General features: G+C 39.2%; 2 protein-coding genes across 2 annotated transcripts; both read left to right on the plus strand.

The window, feature by feature from the left end:
* Positions 1-644: 644 nt before the first annotated feature.
* LOC104651907 (protocadherin beta-17) lies at positions 645-4,146 on the plus strand. The gene has a single exon (XM_039472951.2). It carries the CDS (start codon positions 645-647, stop codon positions 3,033-3,035), a length of 2,391 nt encoding a protein of 796 aa, XP_039328885.2. The 3' UTR covers positions 3,036-4,146.
* Positions 4,147-14,411: 10,265 nt separating this feature from the next.
* PCDHB7 (protocadherin beta 7) lies at positions 14,412-20,918 on the plus strand. Its single transcript, XM_039460812.2, has one exon. It carries the CDS (start codon positions 17,368-17,370, stop codon positions 19,753-19,755), a length of 2,388 nt encoding a protein of 795 aa, XP_039316746.1. The 5' UTR covers positions 14,412-17,367; the 3' UTR covers positions 19,756-20,918.
* The last annotated feature ends 1,312 nt before the right edge of the window (positions 20,919-22,230 follow it).

Consider the following 22,230-nt stretch of genomic DNA (forward strand, 5'->3'; position numbering starts at 1 on the left):
TGATGAAAGTTTGTGATTTCTTCCAGTACAATAGAACAAATTAGTATTTTTGTAATAGAATGTAAATTTCCCAAGAACAAGAATTTTAATATTTCATTTACTGTATTATCCCAAGAAGCTACATGACTGTCCCTACAGGTAAATACTTGTTAATAAATGAATTTGCCTGGAGCAGTTTTGTGTATTGAACTTGCACCTTTATAAGGAAGATGAATATAGATTACTTTTGCTGTCACAACTATTGCTAGTTACCTGAACAAGACCTCATAATAGGTGGGGAGAAAGGGAGTATATAACAGGCTATGATCTAAAAGGCCTGCTATGTGTTTTAGCTATTACAGTATTACACTGTGCTTTGAAATGAAAATTACGTGAAGTTGTAAAGTAGAACGCTTGGTGGCGCTGCAGGCTAAGAGAGTGAAAAACAGCAGAATCAGTGTCTCCTAAAAAGCTGTGCGGGTTTTCTGGGGGCTCGACAAGGAAACATTATTTCACTACTGGAGATAGAAGGTTTCCGAGAGGCAGCCGTCCCATGTCGGTCAATGTTAAAAAGAACTAACTCAAGAAATTTAAATCAAGATAGCTGAGCTGGCTGTAAAGCAATTATTTTGTGATTAGATATTGCATCTTTTGGATCCTGAGAAATGATGGAGACGCGGCTCCCCAAAGCGCCAGAGAAAAGGCAAGTGACTGCCATTATTTTCTTATTACTACTGTGGGAGGCGGGCAGCGCTATCATTAAGTATTCAGTCCTAGAAGAGAGGGACAGCGGCTCTTTTGTGGCCAACCTAGCAAAAGATCTGGGGCTGGGAGTAGGGGAGCTGGCCGCGAGAGGCGCCCGGATTCTTTCCAAAGGAAACAAACAGTACTTGCAGCTCGAATGGAAGAGTGGGAATTTGCTCCTAAAAGAAAAACTGGACAGGGAGGAGTTGTGCAGTGACACAGATCCATGTATACTGCATTTCCAGGTGTTACTGAAAAACCCGATGCAGTTTATTCAAGGTGAACTACAGCTCCAAGATGTAAATGACCATGCCCCAGAATTCTTGGAAAATGAAATCCTCCTGAAAATCTCTGAAGGCAGCCATCCAGGGACTTCATTTCCTTTGAAAATAGCTCAAGATTTGGACGTAGGTAGCAACACAGTTCAGAACTACACAATTAGCACCAACTCCTATTTCCACCTTTTCACTCGCAATCACAGCGACGGCAAGAAATACCCAGAGCTGGTGCTGGACCAAGCGCTGGACCGCGAGGAGCAGACCCAGCTCAGGTTAACCCTCACAGCGCTGGATGGTGGGTCACCGCCCAGAACTGGGACTTCCCAGGTTCTCATAGTGATTGTAGATATCAATGACAACGCCCCTGAATTTGCTCAGCGGCTCTACGAGGTGCAGGTCCCAGAGAACACCCCTATAGGTTCCCTTGTCGTTACTGTCTCTGCTACAGATTTAGATTCTGGGACCTACGGGGAGCTCTCCTACTCATTTTTCCAATACTCAAATCAAATCATTCAGGCTTTTGAAATAAACTCAATGACAGGAGAAATTAGATTAAAAAAGGTGTTGGATTTTGAGGAAATTCAATCTTACCATGTGGAAGTTGAGGCCTCAGACGGCGGGGGTCTTTCAGAAAAATGCACCGTAGCCATAGAAGTGATGGATATAAATGACAACGTCCCAGAACTGACCATGTCCTTACTCGTCAGTGATATTCCAGAAAACTCCCCAGAAACTGTGGTCGCTGTTTTCGGAATTTCGGATCCGGACTCCGGAAACAATGGAAAAATAATGTGTTCCATCCAAGACCATCTTCCTTTCCTTCTAAAACCTACCGTAGAAAATTTCTACACCTTGTTAACAGAAGGAGCTCTAGACAGAGAGCGCAGGAACGAGTACAACATCACCATCACCGTCACAGACTTGGGAACACCCAGGCTGAAAACCGAGCACAGCATAACTGTGCGGGTCTCCGACGTCAACGACAACGCCCCCGCCTTCACACAAACCTCCTACACCCTGTTCGTCCGCGAGAACAACAGCCCCGCCCTGCACATCGGCAGCGTCAGCGCCACAGACAGAGACTCGGGCAGCAACGCCCAGGTCACCTACTCTCTGCTGCCGCCCCAGGACCCGCACCTGCCCCTCGCCTCCCTGGTCTCCATCAACGCGGACAACGGACAGCTGTTCGCCCTCCGGGCGCTGGACTACGAGGCCCTGCAGGCGTTCGAGTTCCGCGTGGGCGCCACAGACCGCGGCTCGCCGGCGCTGAGCAGCGAGGCGCTGGTGCGCGTGCTGGTGCTGGACGCCAACGACAACTCGCCCTTCGTGCTGTACCCGCTGCAGAACGGCTCCGCGCCCTGCACCGAGCTGGTGCCCCGGGCGGCCGAGCCGGGCTACCTGGTGAGCAAGGTGGTGGCGGTGGACGGCGACTCGGGCCAGAACGCCTGGCTGTCGTTCCAGCTGCTCAAGGCCACGGAGCCCGGGCTGTTCGGCGTGTGGGCGCACAATGGCGAGGTGCGCACCGCCAGGCTGCTGAGCGAGCGCGACGCGGCCAAGCACAGGCTGGTGGTGCTGGTCAAGGACAATGGCGAGCCCCCGCGCTCGGCCACCGCCACGCTGCACGTGCTCCTGGTGGACGGCTTCTCCCAGCCCTACCTGCCGCTCCCGGAGGCGGCCCCGGCCCAGGCCCAGGCCGACTCGCTCACCGTCTACCTGGTGGTGGCGTTGGCCTCGGTGTCGTCGCTCTTCCTGTTCTCGGTGCTCCTGTTCGTGGCGGTGCGGCTGTGCAGGAGGAGCAGGGCGGCGTCGGTGGGTCGCTGCCCGTTGCCCGAGGGTCCCTTTCCGGGGCATCTGGTGGACGTGAGCGGCACCGGGACCCTGTCCCAGAATTATCAGTATGAAGTTTACGTGGCAGAAAGCTCTGAGAGCCAGTTCAAGTTTCTTAAGCCGATACTTCCCAACTTCCTTGGTGAAGGGACTGGTAGGGACAGCGAGACAAACTCCAACTCCAGGAATCATTTTGGGCTCAATTAGGAATCTAACAGACAACACGTCATGATAAATCATAGAATTCACTGAATGATCTGTAAGTTCCCAATTCTCTCATTCATATAGAGCCACATATTCACACATTAGTAACGGCTGTCATATTTGTCGCTATTTCTATCTGCTGGACTATTTTCCATTCCCTCTAATTTTTCTTGTGGTTGCTGTCAGCTATCTTAGTTATAACATGTTCACACAATAGCAGAGAAGAGAAATGGTGTTTCCTAGGGTGCTTGTTATTTTGTCAGATTTTGTAACTCACAGGTGTTTTCTGGTTCCCAATATTTGAACTTGTTCACTGATATGTTATGATTAAGAGAATGGTATTTGAAACTTTCTGGTTGTCATCAGCATGACTCTAACTCTATTGTAAAAGACAACTTTTAGTTTAGAAAATAATTTTCATTTATGCAAAAAGTTTACCAATCTTGTACATTGTTGCATTTCTATTGTTGTTTCAAAAATACTACTCTTTCTTCAAATGAATCAATATTTTACCTAGATGATGTTTTCTTGAATTTTTTCTTTCAAAATCGATATTTATAGACCATCAGCTGTTATTCTAAAGGACTTCTGTTACATGAAAGAATAATAGAAAAAAGGTTGGTTGACTTGTGATTACTTTTTAAAAAAATAATAAATAGCTTTGGTATGTAAATAATGATTCTCCTTCTTTTAAAATAATAGATAGCAGTTGGGAGCAGTGGCTCCATCTGTAATCCTAGCACTTTGGGAGGCTGATGTGGGTAGATAATCTGAGGACAGGAGTTTAAGACCAGCCTGGCCAACACGGTGAAACCCCATCTGTACTAAAAATACAAAAATTAGCCAGGCATGGTGGCGAGTGCCTGTAATCCCAGGTACTTGGGAGGTTGAGGCAAGAGAATCGCTTGTGCCCAGGAGGCGGAGGTTGCAGAGAGCTGAGGTCATGCCACTGCATTCCAGCCCATATGACAAAGAGAGACTCTGTCTCAAAAAATATAATATAATATAATAATATAATTTAAACATACAGTAAGTACAAAAAAGAAAGCAAATTAACATCATTATTCCACCATCAGAAATAATTTCATTAAGTAAACATTATTCTAAAATATTTAAATGAATGCATATAAAAATAGATGAAAATAATTTTATAAAATGGATATATAATTGATAGCTTGTGATTAAGATGATCAGATTGAATACAATAAAATGACGTGTGAAGCTATAGAACTTGCTTTAGCTTTGATAAGTAGTCCCTATGAAGGTTAAAAAGCAATATTAGATGCATATTAAGACATTAGCATTACTTAACTGTCTGCTTAAAAATGAGCAAATAAACATTTTATAGCCTTTCTCTTCTTTCTTAACCTTACTTATACTTTTTGTAGACAGAGTTTTGCTCTTGTTTCCCAGGCTGCAGTGCAGTGGCACGATTTTGGCTCACTGCAGCCTCCACCTCCCAAGTTCAAGCAATTCTCCTGCCTGAGCCTCCTAAGTACCTGGGATGACAGGAATGTGACACCACAATTGGCTAATTCTGTATTTTTAGTAGAGATAGGGTTTCACCATGTTGGTCAGGCTGGTCTTGAACTCCTGATCTCATGTGATCCACCTGCCTCGACCTCCCAAAGTGCTGGGATTACAGGCACAAGCCACCACACCCAGCTGGCATTTCATAGTTTTTACATTTTAATTAAAAGTCATATAATGCTACTTTTGAAAAATTTTTATTGAAGTCTGACTGCCCAGGGCAAGTACTTTTGATACTCATATGTGTGTTTTCCCATATTTTCTTCCCCATTTTAAAAATCACATATGTTTATAAAGTGCTTTTTCTCAAATTCCAGTTTTAGATATCCATTTTTTAAGGGGTACACACACACAACTTGCACATTTCATCTACCTAGCAATATCAAAATTCTGGTCAGATAATGTTTATATAATTGTCACCATAAAAATGTTAGTTACACATAAACCTTATGAGTGAAAAGCAGACTGGGCATGGTGGCTCACACCTGTAATCTCAGCACTTTGGGAGGCTGAGGTGGGTGGATCACCTGAGGTCAGGAATTTGAGACTAGCCTGGCCAACATGGTGAAACCCGTCTCTATTAAAAATACAAAAATTAGTTGGGCATGTTGGCGGGTGCTTGTACTCCTAACTACTCAGGAGGCTGAGGCACAAGAATTGTTTGAACCCCGGAGGCGGAGGTTGCAGTTTGCTGAAGCTGTGTCACTGCACTACAGCCTGGGCGACAGAGTGAGGCTTGGCCTCGATAAAAAAAACTGAAAAGGAAAAGGCTTCTTTTTTTCCCCTTTTTACCTTTAAGGTCATAATTGCCTTATTTTTCAACTTACTTTTCTATGTACATCTTTTAAAATTATGTAAAGTCTAAAGCTTCTAACTTAGGTTAAACTCATAATTCTATCAGTTCCATTCTTTTCTCCTGGAGCCATCCTGGAGCTATTCAGAGTCTTGCTTCATTCATTGTGCATCGTTTGCTCTCTAAACCTACTGCACAGCTGGCAGTTCGCTTTTCCCACAAACTTGGAAATTTATCTTCCTCTTCCATTTGATTTCCTCTTCTGGATTTTACATCTTCCTCTTGTTTGGTTTTCTCCCTTAAGTTTCAGAAGAATATTTGGTAATGAATCTTTTGATCGCTTGAATATAAAAATTTCAGATGTCAGAAACTCAGATGTCTATTTGAAGATTTTGTTGGGTGTGGAATTTAGGTTAGGAATTATTTGCTGCCAGTATTTTGAAAACATTCATCTACTGTCTTCTAATCACCAAAGTTGAGAAGGTCATCAACAATCTGATTACCCATTCTTTTCCTTTTAGATTCCTGATTCTCAACCAATGACAATTTTGCCACCTTTGGTAAATGTCTGGAAATTGCCAAACATTTGGCAATGTCTGGAAATACTTTTGATGATCACAGCTACCAATAGTGCTGAGGCTGAGAAACCTAGCTCTAGATAAGTTAAGGTTCTTATATGCATCTCCAGTGTTATAGAATTTCATCATTATGTCAGAGTGTAAGAATTTTGGTCATTTATTGCATGAGTCACTCAGTGAGACCTGCCAATCTTGAGACATATTCTTCAGACTAGAACAGGGTTGTTGAGGTTTTTTTAATTAAAAAATTCTTTCCTCTACTAAATGTTTTCTTTTTTTATTCTGCAACTTCTGTTAGTTGTATAGTGACCTAGTTTGATATTTAATTTTTCTTATCCTTGTTCTATCTTCTGTCTTTATTTTCCTGGATTCCAGTAAATTTCCTTTATGACTGAATTTTAAACTTTTGCTATGATAGTTTTACTTTCAAAAAGCTTTTTCTTAGTCTCTGCATATTTCTTTTTATAGTAGCCTTGCAGTTTTAAAATTGTTTGGTGAGATATAATTCACAAACCATAATATTCACCTTTTAAAAAATTGATTTCAGTGGTATATTCAAAAGGCAATACAATTATTACCACTACCTAATTCCAGAACATTTTCACATTTTCATCATCCCAAAAAAGAAACCTGGTACCCATCTGCATTTACTCCCCATTCCCTCCTCTTTCCAGCCTCTGAAAACTACTAATCGACTTTATGTTTCTTTGGATTTGCCTGTTCTGGATATTTCATGTAAATTGAGTCATACAATATGTAGCCTTTTCTATCCGCCTTCTTTCACCACAATGTTTTCAAGGTTCATTCATGTTATAACGTGCATCAGCACTTCATTCTTTTCTATGGCTGAATAATATCCCATTGTATGAATGTACCACATTTTGTTTGTTCATCACTTGATGGACATTTTGGTTTGTTTTCACTATTTGGCCATTATGACTAATACTGCTAGGAACATTCATGCATGAGTTTTTGTGTGGACGTGTTTTCAGTTCTCTTGGGTGTATACCTAGGCTTGGAATTACTGGGTCATATACTGACTCTATGTAACTTTTGGAAGAATTGTCAAACTGTTTTCCAAAGTGACTATACCGTTTTACATTCCTCTCAACCATGTGTGAGGATTCCAATTTCTCTACATCCTCATCAACACTTTATTATTATTGTTATAGCCAGCTTAGAAAGTGTGAAGTAGTATCCTGTTATGGTTTGAATTGCATTTCCCAAATGACTAATGATGTTGTATTTCTTTTCATAGCTTACTGGTCATTTGAATGTCTTCTTTAAAGAAATGTGTACTCAAATTTTTTGCCAGTTATGTAATCTAATTTTTAAATATTTTAATTGTTGAATTTTATTAGTTCTTCATATATTCTGGATACTAGACTTATCAGACACATGGTTTACAAATATTTTCTGCCATTCTGTGACTTGTCTCTTCACTTTATTGATAGTATCCTTTGAAGTAAAAAAGAGTTTTTAAAGTGTTGATGAAGCCCAATTATCTTTTTTTTTTTTTTTTTTTTTTTTTTGAGATAAAGTCTCACTCTGTCACCCATGCTGGAGTACAGTGGTACAATCTTGGCTCACTGAAACTTCCACCTCCCAGGTTCAAGCAATTCTCCTGCCTCAGCCTACCAAGTAGCTGGGATTACAGGCACTCGTCACCACACTCAGTTAAATTTTTTGTATTTTTAGTAGAGATGGGGCTTCACCGTGTTGGCCAGGCTGGTCTCAAACTCCTGAATCTCAGGTGACCCACTGGTCTCGGCTGCCCAAAGTGCTGCAATTACAGGTGTGAGCCACCGTGCCCAGCCTAGTTTTTTTTTCTTTTTTAAAATCAGGCACTCAAAAGCCTATTAAACATTGTATGTTTGAGTGGGACTGGTTGAGTGGTAGACCTCACCTTAGGGTAATGAAACAGGAAACATCTTACTTGGAGACAAAACGTCAATATCTGTAAGTTTTCTCTCTTGGGCTCAGATTGTTCTTCAGAGAGGAATTCAGTAAGGATGGGTGGGATTGAAGTTATTATAAACTTGACATCTAGTACTTTGTAAGTGCCTTGGTTTGAGAGAAAATGTCAGGCCTGCCCTAAATTGTGCTGGTGTCCTTTAGTCCAGAGCCCTTTCTATTAAACCGCTATGGATATTTCACCTCCTATTTTCTGCTATGATGAGAAAAGGGAAAATGCCTTTCTTCACTGACTATGAAAGGAATTCTCAGATATAAATACTCTTTATAAAGATTTTCAGCCAATGTTGTTTTAGCCTCTCCCTGGATCCTCAATCTGGATTATTACTTTGGCTAGATTTGATTTTCCTTCTCATTTGAGAGAGAGAAAGAAAGAAAGAAGGAAGGCAGGAAGGAAGGAAGGAAAGAAGGAAGGAAGGAAGGAAAAAAACTCAGTTGCCAATTGTCTGTGTGCTTCGCATCTTCCAACATTTTTGTGACTTGTCTCCTCTATGGTTTATTTTTCTTCCATTATTTTTTTCTTTATAGCTTTGTTTATTTTAAACTCTTGCTCTCTATCATTTACATAAAGTTTCAGGAAAAAATTGAGAGAAACTAGTGTGCTCAAACTGGAGTAAAATGCAGTTCTTACTGTCAGTCATATTGTGCTAGTTCTCCTGTACCTGAATCATTTATGTTGTTTTATCTCTAGCTTTGCTTAATTTCATCAGATGTAGGTCTTTAGATAAGAATTCATAGGTACTGTATTTTTTGAATTCTCACATGCTTAAGAAATACAGTTTAGCTGGGTATAAAATTTTTCTATTGACTTTCTTTTCCTCAAAGATTTGTTGACATTAAATATTACATTAGTTCTTATGTCCTAGTTTCTACAGTCATCTATAAGTCACTTGACCTTTATTCTTAAGTAGTATCTTTTTCAATAAGCATTCATCAGTACTAGTGCAAGGTTTTATGAATTCTTTCCTGTTTGCTCCATTGTGTCTTTGTACTTAACCAACAGCTTGGCTATGTGTAAAATAATTGAACTATAATTTATTTCCTTCAGAATCTTGTAGACATTTCCATTCTGTTTTGATATTAAATGTTGCTCAGGGGAATTCTGAAGCGTGTTTGCTTCACCTGTAGGTAACTTGTTTTCAGATTATATCTTGACTATGGTAATTACACATTACTTTTCCCTGGAACTCAGCATGCCTTTTCAATCTGTTCAGACATATATTTTCAAGTATATTATTTATATATGGTAAGTATACTTTGTTTTAAAATTGTCCTGATACTTCCAATATCTGAAGCTTGCACAGGCCTATGTCTGCCATATTTGGTTTCTGCTCCTTCCCATTCATTATGTCTTTGTTTCTTTGTAGGATGTACATGGTTGATTGCCCTTGAAAATTTATTTGTGGGGTATCTACAAGGCCTAGGTTGCATATGTTCCATCTTTCAAAATTGATTTTCATTTGTTTCAGTCAGGATATTGGAAATATGATCAATAGTGGAACATCACAATTAATTAAATGGCTTGAGGTTTCTTGCATCTCAACCTATGTACATTCAAAATACAAATACACAAGAGGGCCACATGGAGTGGTGTGCACCTGTAGTCCCAGCTACTCAGGAGGCTGAGGTGGGAAGATCACTTCAGCTCAGGAGTTCTATACCAGCCTAGGCAGTATAGTAAGACCCCATCTCAATACACATACACACACACATAAAAATCTGTAGCTACAGCTTCCCAGGCATGTTTTTTTTTTCTTTTTTTTCTTCTCTGCTTAGTGTCAGGGAGATTTCTATATAATTCCCTGGAGTTGGAGGCTGAGAGCAAGTTTAGATTTGCTGGTGCTTACACTGTAGTTACATTATGGATGTATCCCTGAGGGGTTCCTCAATATGAAGAGAATATTTCTATAATATGCTGCAACTGTGGTTATCTCTGAGCTTTGATTTATATTTCTTTAATCCCACATAGCTTCAGATCAAAGCCTGAGTACAAATATTTTTAATGCCCTGAGAGCATAAGAAGTTTTGTTGTTCTGATACACTGTTTATCCCTCTCTTCTGGGCTTCATCAAAAATTGGGCTTTTTCTGCCCAATTTCACTATATTTTTTGCTCTTCATTAGTTTTGAAGTTTTTTTAAGTTTTATTCATTATATTTTGCTTTCCTTAGAAGGATCATATGAATTATCAATACTATCATTTTCAGAAATGACAAGCTCTAATGTTTTTTCAACCTGAAGATTTAGTTTTTCCACCATTTCAATTATATAACTATTAGGTTACTTTTCCTTTGAATCCATTGAATCCAATGTTTCATCCATTGAGTACTCTGCTCAGACAGATCAATAATCTCCCTTCTCTGCTAGGCAATACTGTCTTCACAGAGAGGGCTCTTTATCTTATGGGCTTAGAAAAATATATACAGCCATTCATTGCTTAATAGCAAGAATATATTCTGAAAGCTGTGTCCTTAGGTGATTTCATTATTGTTCAAACATCACAGAGTGTACTTACACAAATCTAGATTATGTAGTCTACTACACACCTAGGATACCTTGTATAGCCTATTGCTCCTAGGCTGCAAACCTGTACATCATCTTACTGTACTGACTACTGTAAACAATTTTAACAAAATGGTGTTTGTGTGTCTAAACATAGAACAGATAATGCATTGCACTATGACATTACTACAGCTATGGCATCACTAGGCAACAAAATTTTTTCAGCTCCATTACTATCTTACAGGACCACCATTGTATATGCCATCCATGGTTGACCAAAATGTCATTATGCCACACATGAATGTGTTGAATAAATATAGGTGAATAAGCATTGAATAAAGTAACAGATGAATTTCAGTCTGTTATTGTATCTGGCTTAGTAAGCCTAAACACGATAACAAAATATTTTATTTCTTTAGTTTTATAAAAGGCCCATTTATTGTTCACAGTATTTGCCACTTGCTTTGTTTACCTAACAATACATCATTTAAAATATGTGCTCCAACTTCCATTTTTAAAGTCTATAATATGATATTGAGCCCTTTCTTATTTGTTTACAAATAATACAGTTTTAAACTAATTTTGACTTATTGTGTTACATATTAGGGGAGGAAGAAAGATTTTTTTATTCACCTTTAGATCATGTTCTGCTTTTTAAAAAATATATTCATCATATTTATCAAACACTTTTATCCTTTGTCTCTCAGGATTACGTCTGAGATTTTTTTATTTTCCCTTATTCTTAAACTAAATTGTGTTAGATCAAGGTACTAGTGCCTTAAAGACTTGATGATTTGGTGTTTTACATTTTTTTCCTTTATGAACTCTAATTGAGAGGCTCCTATTACTTATAATTTGAGTGAAGGAATAAAATTTTGGGTTTGGATGAATTATTCAGAGTTCAGGACAAAAACCAAAAACCACTCTGTGTGTCTCTAACCAAAACCAAAAAAGACATCAGCTACAAGGATTTATATACTTATATAAAATCATTGGAAGAACTCGACAAGCAGAAGTAAGAGAGTCAGCACTGAACTGGTTTTGAAGGCATATGACCACAGCTGCAGCACAGAAATCAGGACGCTGATGCTACTACTACTACCAAAACTGTTGCTCCCACGGTACCCTCTCCCACCTCCAAGCTCAAGGCTGTACACTGGCACAGAGAGTGTCTGAACCCCACAGTGGTCTCCACTTCCTTATGAAGCTAATGGCTAGACAGAGGAATGCTGACTTGGCTGCAAGCATTCATATCTTTCTAATGTTGGGGAACAGCGGAAGACAACCTTTGGCTGTATTCTAAGGTTCACATGAAGAAATCTCATTGGTAAAAACTAATTTACATCCAGATTAATAATTCTAAGAAGTCTGGTAAATGGAGTTTTAACCTTTCTAAACCCTGAATTTTTTTTAAGTTTATAAATGAAATAGGAATGGATGGCATACACCAATGACACACTAGGGAAACATTGTTTGTTTAAAAGGCCTTGTCCTAGCACCTGAATTAATTTATCTATTGCTTCCTGGGCTTAGTTTTCAGTACAACAAGAATTGTTTTGGCTACAAGCGACACCAACAATATGGAGAGAGACAGTCATATGTTCTTTTAATAACTGCTCTGAATTGGACAACTTTTTTGACCCTATCTTCTTCCAGTTGGCAGCTGGAACTATAGATCATGTCTAAGTGGGTATAATATAGATGGCTACTTTAACCCAAATATACATTCTCCCCTTATTTACTACTAATATACTTCTTATTTTTATCTGCTTATGTAGGTATGTGGGCTATAGATTACATTTTTCAGCCTCTCTTGAGGCCAGGTGTCATCTTGTCACTAAATTACAGACTGTGAGACAGAAGCACAAGTGCCATGGAATACCTTACGGAAGTAATCTTTTAAAATGAAAATATGCAAAAAAATGAAATCACACCCTTTCCTTCCTCTTATTTGTTGGCATGAATGGAGATGTAATGACTGGATATCAGGCAGCTATATTGGATAATGAAGTAAAGGTCATGTCCCGAAGACAGCAAATCAATGATGGAATGAGATTGGGTTCCAGATACCATAGAGTGCATTTCAGCCACTGGCCTTCTTTGATATTTTGTTTAAGTCATTGTTATTATGGCTTTGTCTGGAACTTCAGGGTAAACTGATAAAGTGATATGTAAGGTAAGAGTAAAAGGGTAGAGAAAAATGTAAGACTTACATACGTATTTTAGAAATCACAGTTTGTTGAGAACAAAGGGACAAAGTAAATGACTCAAGAATCAAAAAAGAATTTTAAAAATAAGGAAAATAAAAGGAATGAATTAAAAATATAAAAGCACAAATTAATTAAATAGAATAAAACCACATAAGATTTGTCCAATTAAACAAAAATTGATTTCTTTGAAAAAGCCAAGGATATTCTAGGTTCTACATGAAATTGGTGAATTACATATGCACCTTTAATTTGGCTTCCTCTAAAAATGCACTAACAAAAAGTAAACATATTTTCAAGAACATAAACTTAATGAGGATGAAGAGAATAATGTAGAAGACAACAGGGAAAACTCTTTTAAGTTGGAAAACAGATGAATGACTTAGTAAACCTCACAAGTCAACTCCCAATCGTGAAGTGGGAAGAGCTGAGAATCAATCCTGTTTAGACTACGGGACTAGAATCAATTCTGTTTAGATGATGGGACTTCTAGAGGCATCTGAAATGTCAACCCTAGATCCTCTGGAAATGATGGTAACATGCCCAGTAAGAAGGATTGTGTTAAAGCTTCCTGTAAAGCAGTTAAATCTCTAGCAGTCAGATCACATTTCCCTACTTCAGTCACTGAGTAACCTACCTACCCCCTTGGCCCTAATGTAAGACTGGAGTTTTATTTTCTGATGAGTGCAAAAGGAGGGTTATTATATGAGGGGTTCCACCAACAAAATTGAGAACAAGGGTAGTATGTGTAGCAAAAGTAAGTAACCAACTAAATATTGAATTCTGGTTGATTGTTCAAATGCTATGACAGTCATTAGAACCAATTACAAATATTTTGGTTCCCTCCTTCTTAGACATAGGACAGAATTTCAATTCTATTTCTTTTTAAAATTATGTGTAGCCATGTAATTTCCTTTGGCTAATAAAATGTGAGAAGTGATATATATCCATTCTGGGCTGAAGTTTTTGGAGGCATGGTTAAACACATCTTTTCCTACTATGGTGATCATGAAACTGTATGTGGAGATGATCTCCACAAGTTTAGATCCTTGACTGACTGCTGTGAGGAAGGCCCCAGGCTGAACTATATAGGTTATATGAGAAAGAAATCAACTTTCATTGTGTTAAGCTGTTGAGATTTGGGGAAGTTGTTTGATATTAAGCATAACATCCTATCCTGGTGCAAAACTGTACTCCTCTTCACCCACTTAATCCTTCACCTTTTTCAATCTATGTCTTTTCCTTCTGGATAGGGGATTTTAAAGAGTGAGGTAATCTGGCCAGTCTAACTGGAAAGACCTGATCACACTGACACTGAGTTTTCCCTATTCATCAGTGCTCTCAGTTTACTTTGGAATGAAAAATCAAAGTGGACAAGCATACCAGCCTACTCAGAGCCATCACTCAGTTCTGTAGTCTCCCAAACTAAATAAGAACATACACATGAAGAAAGTTTCTGAAAGGGAATACAGAAATCAAAATAAAGCAAAGAGTAAAAAGGTAACTTGGAGAAAATGGAAAGGTGTCAGCAAGAGGAAAACTTGGGGTTAAAGTTATTAATATCATCAGGTGAAAAAAGGAGTTATTACATTTAAAAAATACACCCCAAAAGAGAGCTCTTTTTTAAAAAAAGAAACAGCTCTTGGAAAATACTAACCTAATAAAGAAATTAAAATCTCAATATAAGGGCTTAAAGATAAAGTTAAGAAAATGTTCTAGAAAATACTGCAAAAATATTTTTAAATGGCAAGCAGGAGCGGGGGAGGGGGGGAAGAAATTAGAGAACTGTACAGAGGACTAACATCTGAACTATAAGAATTCTAAAAAAGGAATGGGGGTTGGATTATTAATGAAATAATTTAAGGAGATTTCAGAAGGAAATTAGCTTCCTAGATGAAATATCTCATCAATTATACTTCACAATGGATGGAAAATAAGCCTAAGCCGAAACATATGATTGTTTAATTTTAAAATGCATGGGATAATGACAAAACACTACAACAACAACAAAATAAAATGTAGGTCACATATAGAAGATAAGAAATAAGATAAGCTTCAGACTTCTTAGCAAACAGATTGATTTAGAGAGCTCATTGGCAAAACAAAAATTCTGAAGAAAAATTATTTTCAACCTAAAACTCTATACCTAGTCAAACTACTAATTACATTCGAAGGTGGAATAAAGATATATTTTAGTATGTTTAAGATTATGAAAACATTGAACTCTTAAACACCCTTCCCTGAAAACTACTGGAAAATATCTATCAAAATGAGAACCTAATTCAAGAACGGGAAAGACAGAAGAAGCACAGATGAGAAGATCCAAAACAGGACAGAAGTGAAACGAATCTCTGGGTGATGCTGACGGATGATCCCAGGATGAAAACTGAGTCTCAGGCATAATGAACAACTAGTCCAGGAAGGAGCTGTTTGACTCAAGAGACAGGGATTTTGAAGGATATCACTAGCAATCCTCCTAACATTGTAGCAGCTTTTCAATCATATAAACCTATTGGAGGATGTGATCTAGTAATGCCATAAAGTAAACCGAAAAAGGGCAAGATATAAAATCCCAGAAATAGCAAACACATCCAGAATAAAAAGCAAATAATTCCAAGAATGACAGCAAAGAAAAAATCCAGAATGATAACTGTGCAGTAGGCATAGAGAGCAACTACCCAACTTAAAGGAAAATTGAAGTCTCAGGAGGAATGGAAATGACTACAGGGAAAATTGTATTGAGAGGCAATTGTATCTGTGGGATGAATAAGTGATAGGGATAAAAAAAATCAAGTAAATAAAAAGGCAAGGCAATTGTTAACTTCAAGAAAAAAGTGAGAAAGAAACTATAATTAATATATGATAACATTCCCAATATATTGTAAGTAAAAGAAAACTAAAATACCTAAAATGTAATCCAACATAATAGTCAATTGACAATTTCTAAAATTAATCAAAATACATCAGAAAACAGATTAGTGGCAGAAGAGGTAACTAAAAGAGTTTTTAAATGGCTACAACTTAGGAGAGGAGCTAAGAAAAGTGAGGAGAAAAAGGGTAGAAAAGCCTCGTATTTTATTATAAGTCTCCTAGTGCTATTTAACTTTGGAGCAAGGTCATATACTATTTTGAAACAATGCATTTCAAAATATCAGTAAAGTAGAGCTCTTGCAAGCCTCACCGAGAATAAAAAGGAGATAAAATGCTAAACATAACTAATAAGAATAGGGATACAATTAAAGGTAAATAGCACAATGAAAAAATGCCAAGCAATTTGCAAACTAGATAAAATTATTTTCAAAATAAAATACAAATTACTTAAAAGTACAGAACCTGAACAGATTGTACTTAAACCAAAGGTAAAATGTAAATGGTCGTCACAGGTCTACTACAAGTGAAGCCACCAAACCCAACCAGTTCAAAAGGCAAGTTGGAATTAAGCGTGTAGAAACATATTATAACATAATTATTAAAACCATTGTATAAAAACAGATAAAAAGCTCTTTAACACATTCTATGATACCAGTATAATCGTTTAATATTAAAGCTATAAAAGGCAAACACACACAAGGAAAACAACATGAACTAGAAAAATTCTAAAACCATGTTGACACATCAGATCTATCTGTGCACTAAAACAATAATACATTAGAGTTAAATGTCATTTATGTCAATAACTCAATAATTTAGAAACTAAAGAATAAATGTATTATTTCAATAACTATCAAAATTACTTCAAAATATGAAAGAATAAAGAAAAAGAAAACCTTCTTGATTCTAAAAAGGAGTATTCACCTCAAATTGAGATCAACCATCATAGTTGAAGATGAAATGCTAGAAGGACTTTCATAAATGCAAGATTGACATACTTGCTATTACTAATTTTAAGAGTATTCATTGGATATTGGAAATTCTAGTCACTGAAATTATAGATGAACAATAATTTCTATATAATACTTAAAGCAGATGAAGGATGAAGGTTGGATTGGGGGAGGCAGAAAGTGTTCCAAGAAATATCACAGGTAAAGAGGTGAGATCTGGAAAATGGAAGAATTGTTTAATTCACAAGAAATTGAAAAAAAGGTCAATTAATCTGCCATATCTGCATCATTATTGTTAAAATACTTTACAAGTAAATAAAATGTCCTCAACCAATATTTGTTAACTTCAGGGAAGAGGCTTCATTTTCTCATATATTTTTTTACTATCCATTTTTAAAATAGGAGGTTTTCTTAGATTTCGGTGGGGAACCAGGGTTTAGTTTCATGCCCCTGGATTTAAGAAGACAACTGATTAATTTTTCTACGAATCCAGATTATCACAGGGGAAAACAACATCAGCTATTACTTACTAGCGTTTTTGTGACCATTTGAGGATAACGATGGAATGAAACAGCAAAGATAGCAGGGGCAAGTCACTCTGGTTGCAGAATTCCTTCAATCCGCCATCTTTTTGTTCCAGTCTTGAGAACGGGAATAACATTCACAAAACGCAAGGTGGCGCTGCTGCCTAAAAAGAGAGAGAGAAATACCTTTGCAAAGAAAGGATGTTACAGATGCCAGAGTAAAGGGGAAATCTGACCAGAAAAGTATAGGAAAAGAAACCGTGGTAATAGAAATTGGGGGAAAGTGAGGATCCTTCCCCACAAACATTGCTGTTACTCAGCTCTTTTCAAAAGATTCGGCTGCTGCCATTTGTGAGAGCTGCTGGAGACTGAGTGGAAGTCATTTTGAAAAGACTGATCCAAGGAAGAATGGAGGCCGGAGTGAAGCGTGCTGTGCAGAAAAGGCAAGTCCTATTTCTTTGTGTATTTCTGGGAATGTCTTTGGCTGGCGCCGAACCGCTTCGGTATTTTGTGGCGGAGGAAACCGAGAGAGGTGCTTTTCTTACCAACCTGGCAAAAGACCTAGGGTTAGGGGTAGGGGAACTGACAGCCCGGGGAACTAGAATTATTTCAGACCAGAACATGCAATTTTTACTGCTCAATTCGCTTACTGGTGATTTACTTCTAAATGAGAAATTGGACCGAGAGGAACTGTGTGGACCCAGAGAGCCCTGTGTGCTGCCTTTCCAGTTGTTACTGGAAAAGCCTTTTCAGATTTTCCTTGCTGAACTATGGGTCAGAGACATCAATGATCACTCTCCAGTATTTCTAGATAGAGAGATTTCCTTGAAAATATTAGAAAGCGCCACTCCAGGGGCAGCATTTCTCCTAGAAAGTGCACAGGATTCAGATGTTGGAACCAATAGCCTGAGTAACTACACCATCAGCCCCAATGCCTATTTCCATATTAAAGTCCGCGATAGTGGGGAGGGGAATATCTATCCCGAATTGGTGCTGAACCAAGCGCTGGATCGGGAAGACATTCCAGAGCTCAGTTTAGTCCTCATGGCCTTGGATGGCGGCTCTCCGCCCAGATCGGGGACCGCCCTTGTGCACATCATGGTTGTAGACATAAATGACAATGCCCCTGAATTTGTGCAGTCGCTCTACGAGGTGCAGGCGCCCGAAAATAGCCCGGTTGGTTCCATGGTTGTCTCCGTGTCCGCTAGAGATTTAGACACCGGAAGTAATGGGGAAATAGCCTATGCATTTTTTTATGCCACTGAAAGAATTCTCAAAACGTTTCAACTCAATTCAACATCTGGCAATCTTTATCTTAAGAGTGAATTGGACTATGAGGCAATTCAGACTTACACATTAACTATTCAGGCCAAAGACGGCGGCGGGCTTTCCGGAAAATGCACTGTGGTGGTTGAGGTAACAGATGTAAACGATAATCAACCCGAGCTGCTCCTGTCTTCACTTAATAGCCCAATTCCAGAAAACTCACCCGAGACAGTCGTGGCTGTTTTCAGAATTAGAGACAGAGATTCTGGGAACAACGGAAAAACCGTGTGCTCCATCCAGGACGATCTACCGTTCATCCTGAAGCCATCTGTAGAGAGCTTTTATACTCTGGTAACAGAGAAACCCTTGGATCGAGAGAGGAACACTGACTACAACGTCACCATCACCGTCACCGACTTGGGAACACCCAGGCTGAAAACCGAGTACAACATTACCGTGTGGGTCTCCGACATCAATGACAACGCCCCCGCCTTCACTCAAACCTCCTACACCCTGTTCGTCCGCGAGAACAACAGCCCCGCCCTGCACATCGGCAGCGTCAGCGCCACAGACAGAGACTCAGGCAGCAACGCCCAGGTCACCTACTCGCTGCTGCCGCCCCAGGACCTGCACCTGCCCCTCGCCTCCCTGGTCTCCATCAACGCGGACAACGGACACCTGTTCGCCCTCCGGGCGCTGGACTACGAGGCCCTGCAGGCGTTCGAGTTCCGCGTGGGCGCCACAGACCGCGGCTCCCCGGCGCTGAGCAGCGAGGCGCTGGTGCGCGTGCTGGTGCTGGACGCCAACGACAACTCGCCCTTCGTGCTGTACCCGCTGCAGAACGGCTCCGCGCCCTGCACCGAGCTGGTGCCCCGGGCGGCCGAGCCGGGCTACCTGGTGAGCAAGGTGGTGGCGGTGGACGGCGACTCGGGCCAGAACGCCTGGCTGTCGTTCCAGCTGCTCAAGGCCACGGAGCCCGGGCTGTTCGGCGTGTGGGCGCACAATGGCGAGGTGCGCACTGCCAGGCTGCTGAGTGAGCGCGACGCGGCCAAGCACAGGCTGGTGGTGCTGGTCAAGGACAATGGCGAGCCCCCGCGCTCGGCCACCGCCACGCTGCACGTGCTCCTGGTGGACGGCTTCTCCCAGCCCTACCTGCCGCTCCCGGAGGCGGCCCCGGCCCAGGCCCAGGCCGACTCGCTCACCGTCTACCTGGTGGTGGCGTTGGCCTCGGTGTCGTCGCTCTTCCTGTTCTCGGTGCTCCTGTTCGTGGCGGTGCGGCTGTGCAGGAGGAGCAGGGCGGCGTCGGTGGGTCGCTGCTCGGTGCCCGAGGGTCCCTTTCCGGGGCATCTGGTGGACGTGAGCGGCACCGGGACCCTGTCCCAGAGCTACCAGTACGAGGTGTGTCTGTCGGGAGGTTCTGGGACAAATGAGTTCAAGTTCCTGAAACCAATTATCCCCAAATTCCTACCCCAGAACACAGGTAGGGAAGGCGAAGAAAATTCCCCATTTCGGAATAATTTGGGTTTCTGATAAAGAATGAAAACTAAATGTGTGTCTGTGAATGCATTTCTAATTAGGAACTTATCTTGAGCTGCCTGTAGAAGAGTGTCTTTAGATCATTTCAAATATGTACTCTTGAAGTCAAGAAATAAATTTCTGTGCATAGAGAAGAATCTACATTTAGTACCAGAAACCCTTCTCAAAGCATGCCATGTATATGTGTAATGTTTTATGTCAAATAATTACGCTTAATATACAGTTTATTAAATGGTAAGTCTTGTTTGAGATATTTTAAATTGCTTTCTGTTGTTTTCTATTTCTACTGCGATTTTCTCTTTCTGAGTTGATTAGAATGCTGTATGAGTGTACCTACTGTAGTCTCAGAAACATAGACTGTCGAGTATCTTTTTAAGCATTTTTAAATAATGCTTTTTGTGCATCATACATTATTTTAACACTTTTAATCTCAGAAGAAGTATATGAGGTGTCATATTTTAGGAATGACAAAATAGATGGTCTTAGAGATTCAGCATGTTCACTAAGATCCTAACAAGTGACAAAACTGGGCATCTGTCCTAGATCTGTCTGACTGTGGGTCAGTGACCCTGCTCGGACTTCATACCATTTTGTCTTATTAGATATCACCTGGCAAGTTTCTTCCTAATTAAGGAGAGGAGTTCTTTTCATCATATTCATACTGCTGTTCAATCTTTTCTATATTTAGAAATAAGTACATATTTATCTATGGTTTATTTTCTTATAAACCAGTAATCCTGCTTTTCTGGGTCAGTTTTCAGCTATTATTACTAATGATCTGATCTGTCCAAATCTCAAGTAAAAAACAAAATTGAAAGGGCAATTTGTGCCTTCTCCTTGTCTTCAGAACATATGACTTTTGTTTCACAGAAAATGATTAATTGTCCTGAGTAGGAATATTACATAATTTTGATTTCATCAGTAATTAATTGGTTTCTTCACATTGTAGAATTTTTCTACAGTCACCCATACTTAACATTTGTAGGACATTTTCCTGATTTGAAAGTTTACTTTTGAAAGTTTTCTATTAATTATCGTATACTGCTGAATCAGGAATATTTAAGAAAAAATTGTTTTAAATGTATAATATCAAAGAAACATAGATAATCATTAAAATTTTTAGAAATGCTGAAGAGTTAAGGAAAAGCACTTTTTTTATAAAAATTTAAAACCTATTCTAGTTTTTAAAATATCTAGACAATTTTTGCATGGTTATTTTCTGAAAATGTTATAAACTAGTGCTTGTAACTCTAATAAAGGCAGTATTACTTTATATTACTGGTGGGATAGCATCTAAGAGCAAAGAAAAAAAAACCTCACAGCAGTAAAATCTTAAATTGCTTTCACGTTCTCAGGGTAACATTACCCAATTTCTCCAACAAATGAATGGCATGAAAAACGGGAGGAGGGAAGTCTACACTAGGCAAGGTCTTAAGAGATCTACCAATCAAATGCAATGTGTGGGTCTTGTCTGGATGGCATTATAGTTAAGGGCATTTTTAGAGTCACTTAAAGTCATTATACATTTAAAGAAATGTATAGTGAAGTATTTGTGGGTGAAAATACGGTTTACCTGGAATGTGAAATGTTGGAGGGATAGAGTCAAGAATTATGGCAAAACGTTGATAATAGTTGAAGCTAGTACTGAGTACTTGGTGGTTCATTATACTCTTCTTTTATAAGATATGAAAAAATTCAGAATAAAAGATTTTTTAAATTGATCCTGTTAGAAGTGGAGGTACCAAAAAAGAACATCCTTCCCCAGAAACAAAATTACCAGTTGTTACAGATTATGTCGCTATTTAGACAAACTCTCCAGCCTTTCCTTGTCTGTTTACCTTTGTTATTTGACATAAGTTCTCTATCTGACATAGTCATGCTTATGTAGTCTTTCACCATTTGAATTTTGAGGTGTTTTTCTAGTTATATTAATGGATTCATGTATAGTTAGCTACCTGGTGGTATCAAATTGCTATATAGTGGGTATATGGTTTATGTATAAAGTTAATCTCTCTTTGCATCAGTTTCCTTATCTGTAAGGTGGAAAATTCACAATAGCCCGATGTAGTAGGTGCCCTTATAATCCTCACATTACAGATGAAGAAACTAAAGAAGAACGATTAAATAATTTGTTCAAGGTTCACAGCTACTAAGTATTCTGTGGCTCATGGAAATAACAGTATAAACATCTAAATATTGCCTGTTACATTTAACTCCAATTATATTTGAAATTTTCTGCATATATTCTTTTTGCCAAGCTAGACTGTTACCTAAATAATTCATTTTGCCCCAAACTCAGTTAGCATTGTTGAAAGATTAATGTAATTTCTCCTTCGGGCAGTTGTCCGCTTAATAACGTCCGGCTATATTAACGGTGGTGGTGTAACCTTACATAGCCCCTGGGTACACACGGGCAGAGTTGGGAATATTGCATCGTCCCACTAAATGTAAGATCCTGTGAGGACGCGT

Source organism: Saimiri boliviensis, chromosome 1 (genome assembly GCF_048565385.1).
Source record: "Saimiri boliviensis isolate mSaiBol1 chromosome 1, mSaiBol1.pri, whole genome shotgun sequence".
Classification (NCBI taxonomy): domain Eukaryota; kingdom Metazoa; phylum Chordata; class Mammalia; order Primates; family Cebidae; genus Saimiri; species Saimiri boliviensis.

What these genes read in the sequence shown, in the direction of transcription:
- LOC104651907 (XM_039472951.2), top strand. Translation starts at nt 645, where the DNA reads ATGATGGAGACGCGGCTCCCCAAAGCGCCAGAGAAAAGGCAAGTGACT.
- PCDHB7 (XM_039460812.2), top strand. Translation starts at nt 17,368, where the DNA reads ATGGAGGCCGGAGTGAAGCGTGCTGTGCAGAAAAGGCAAGTCCTATTT.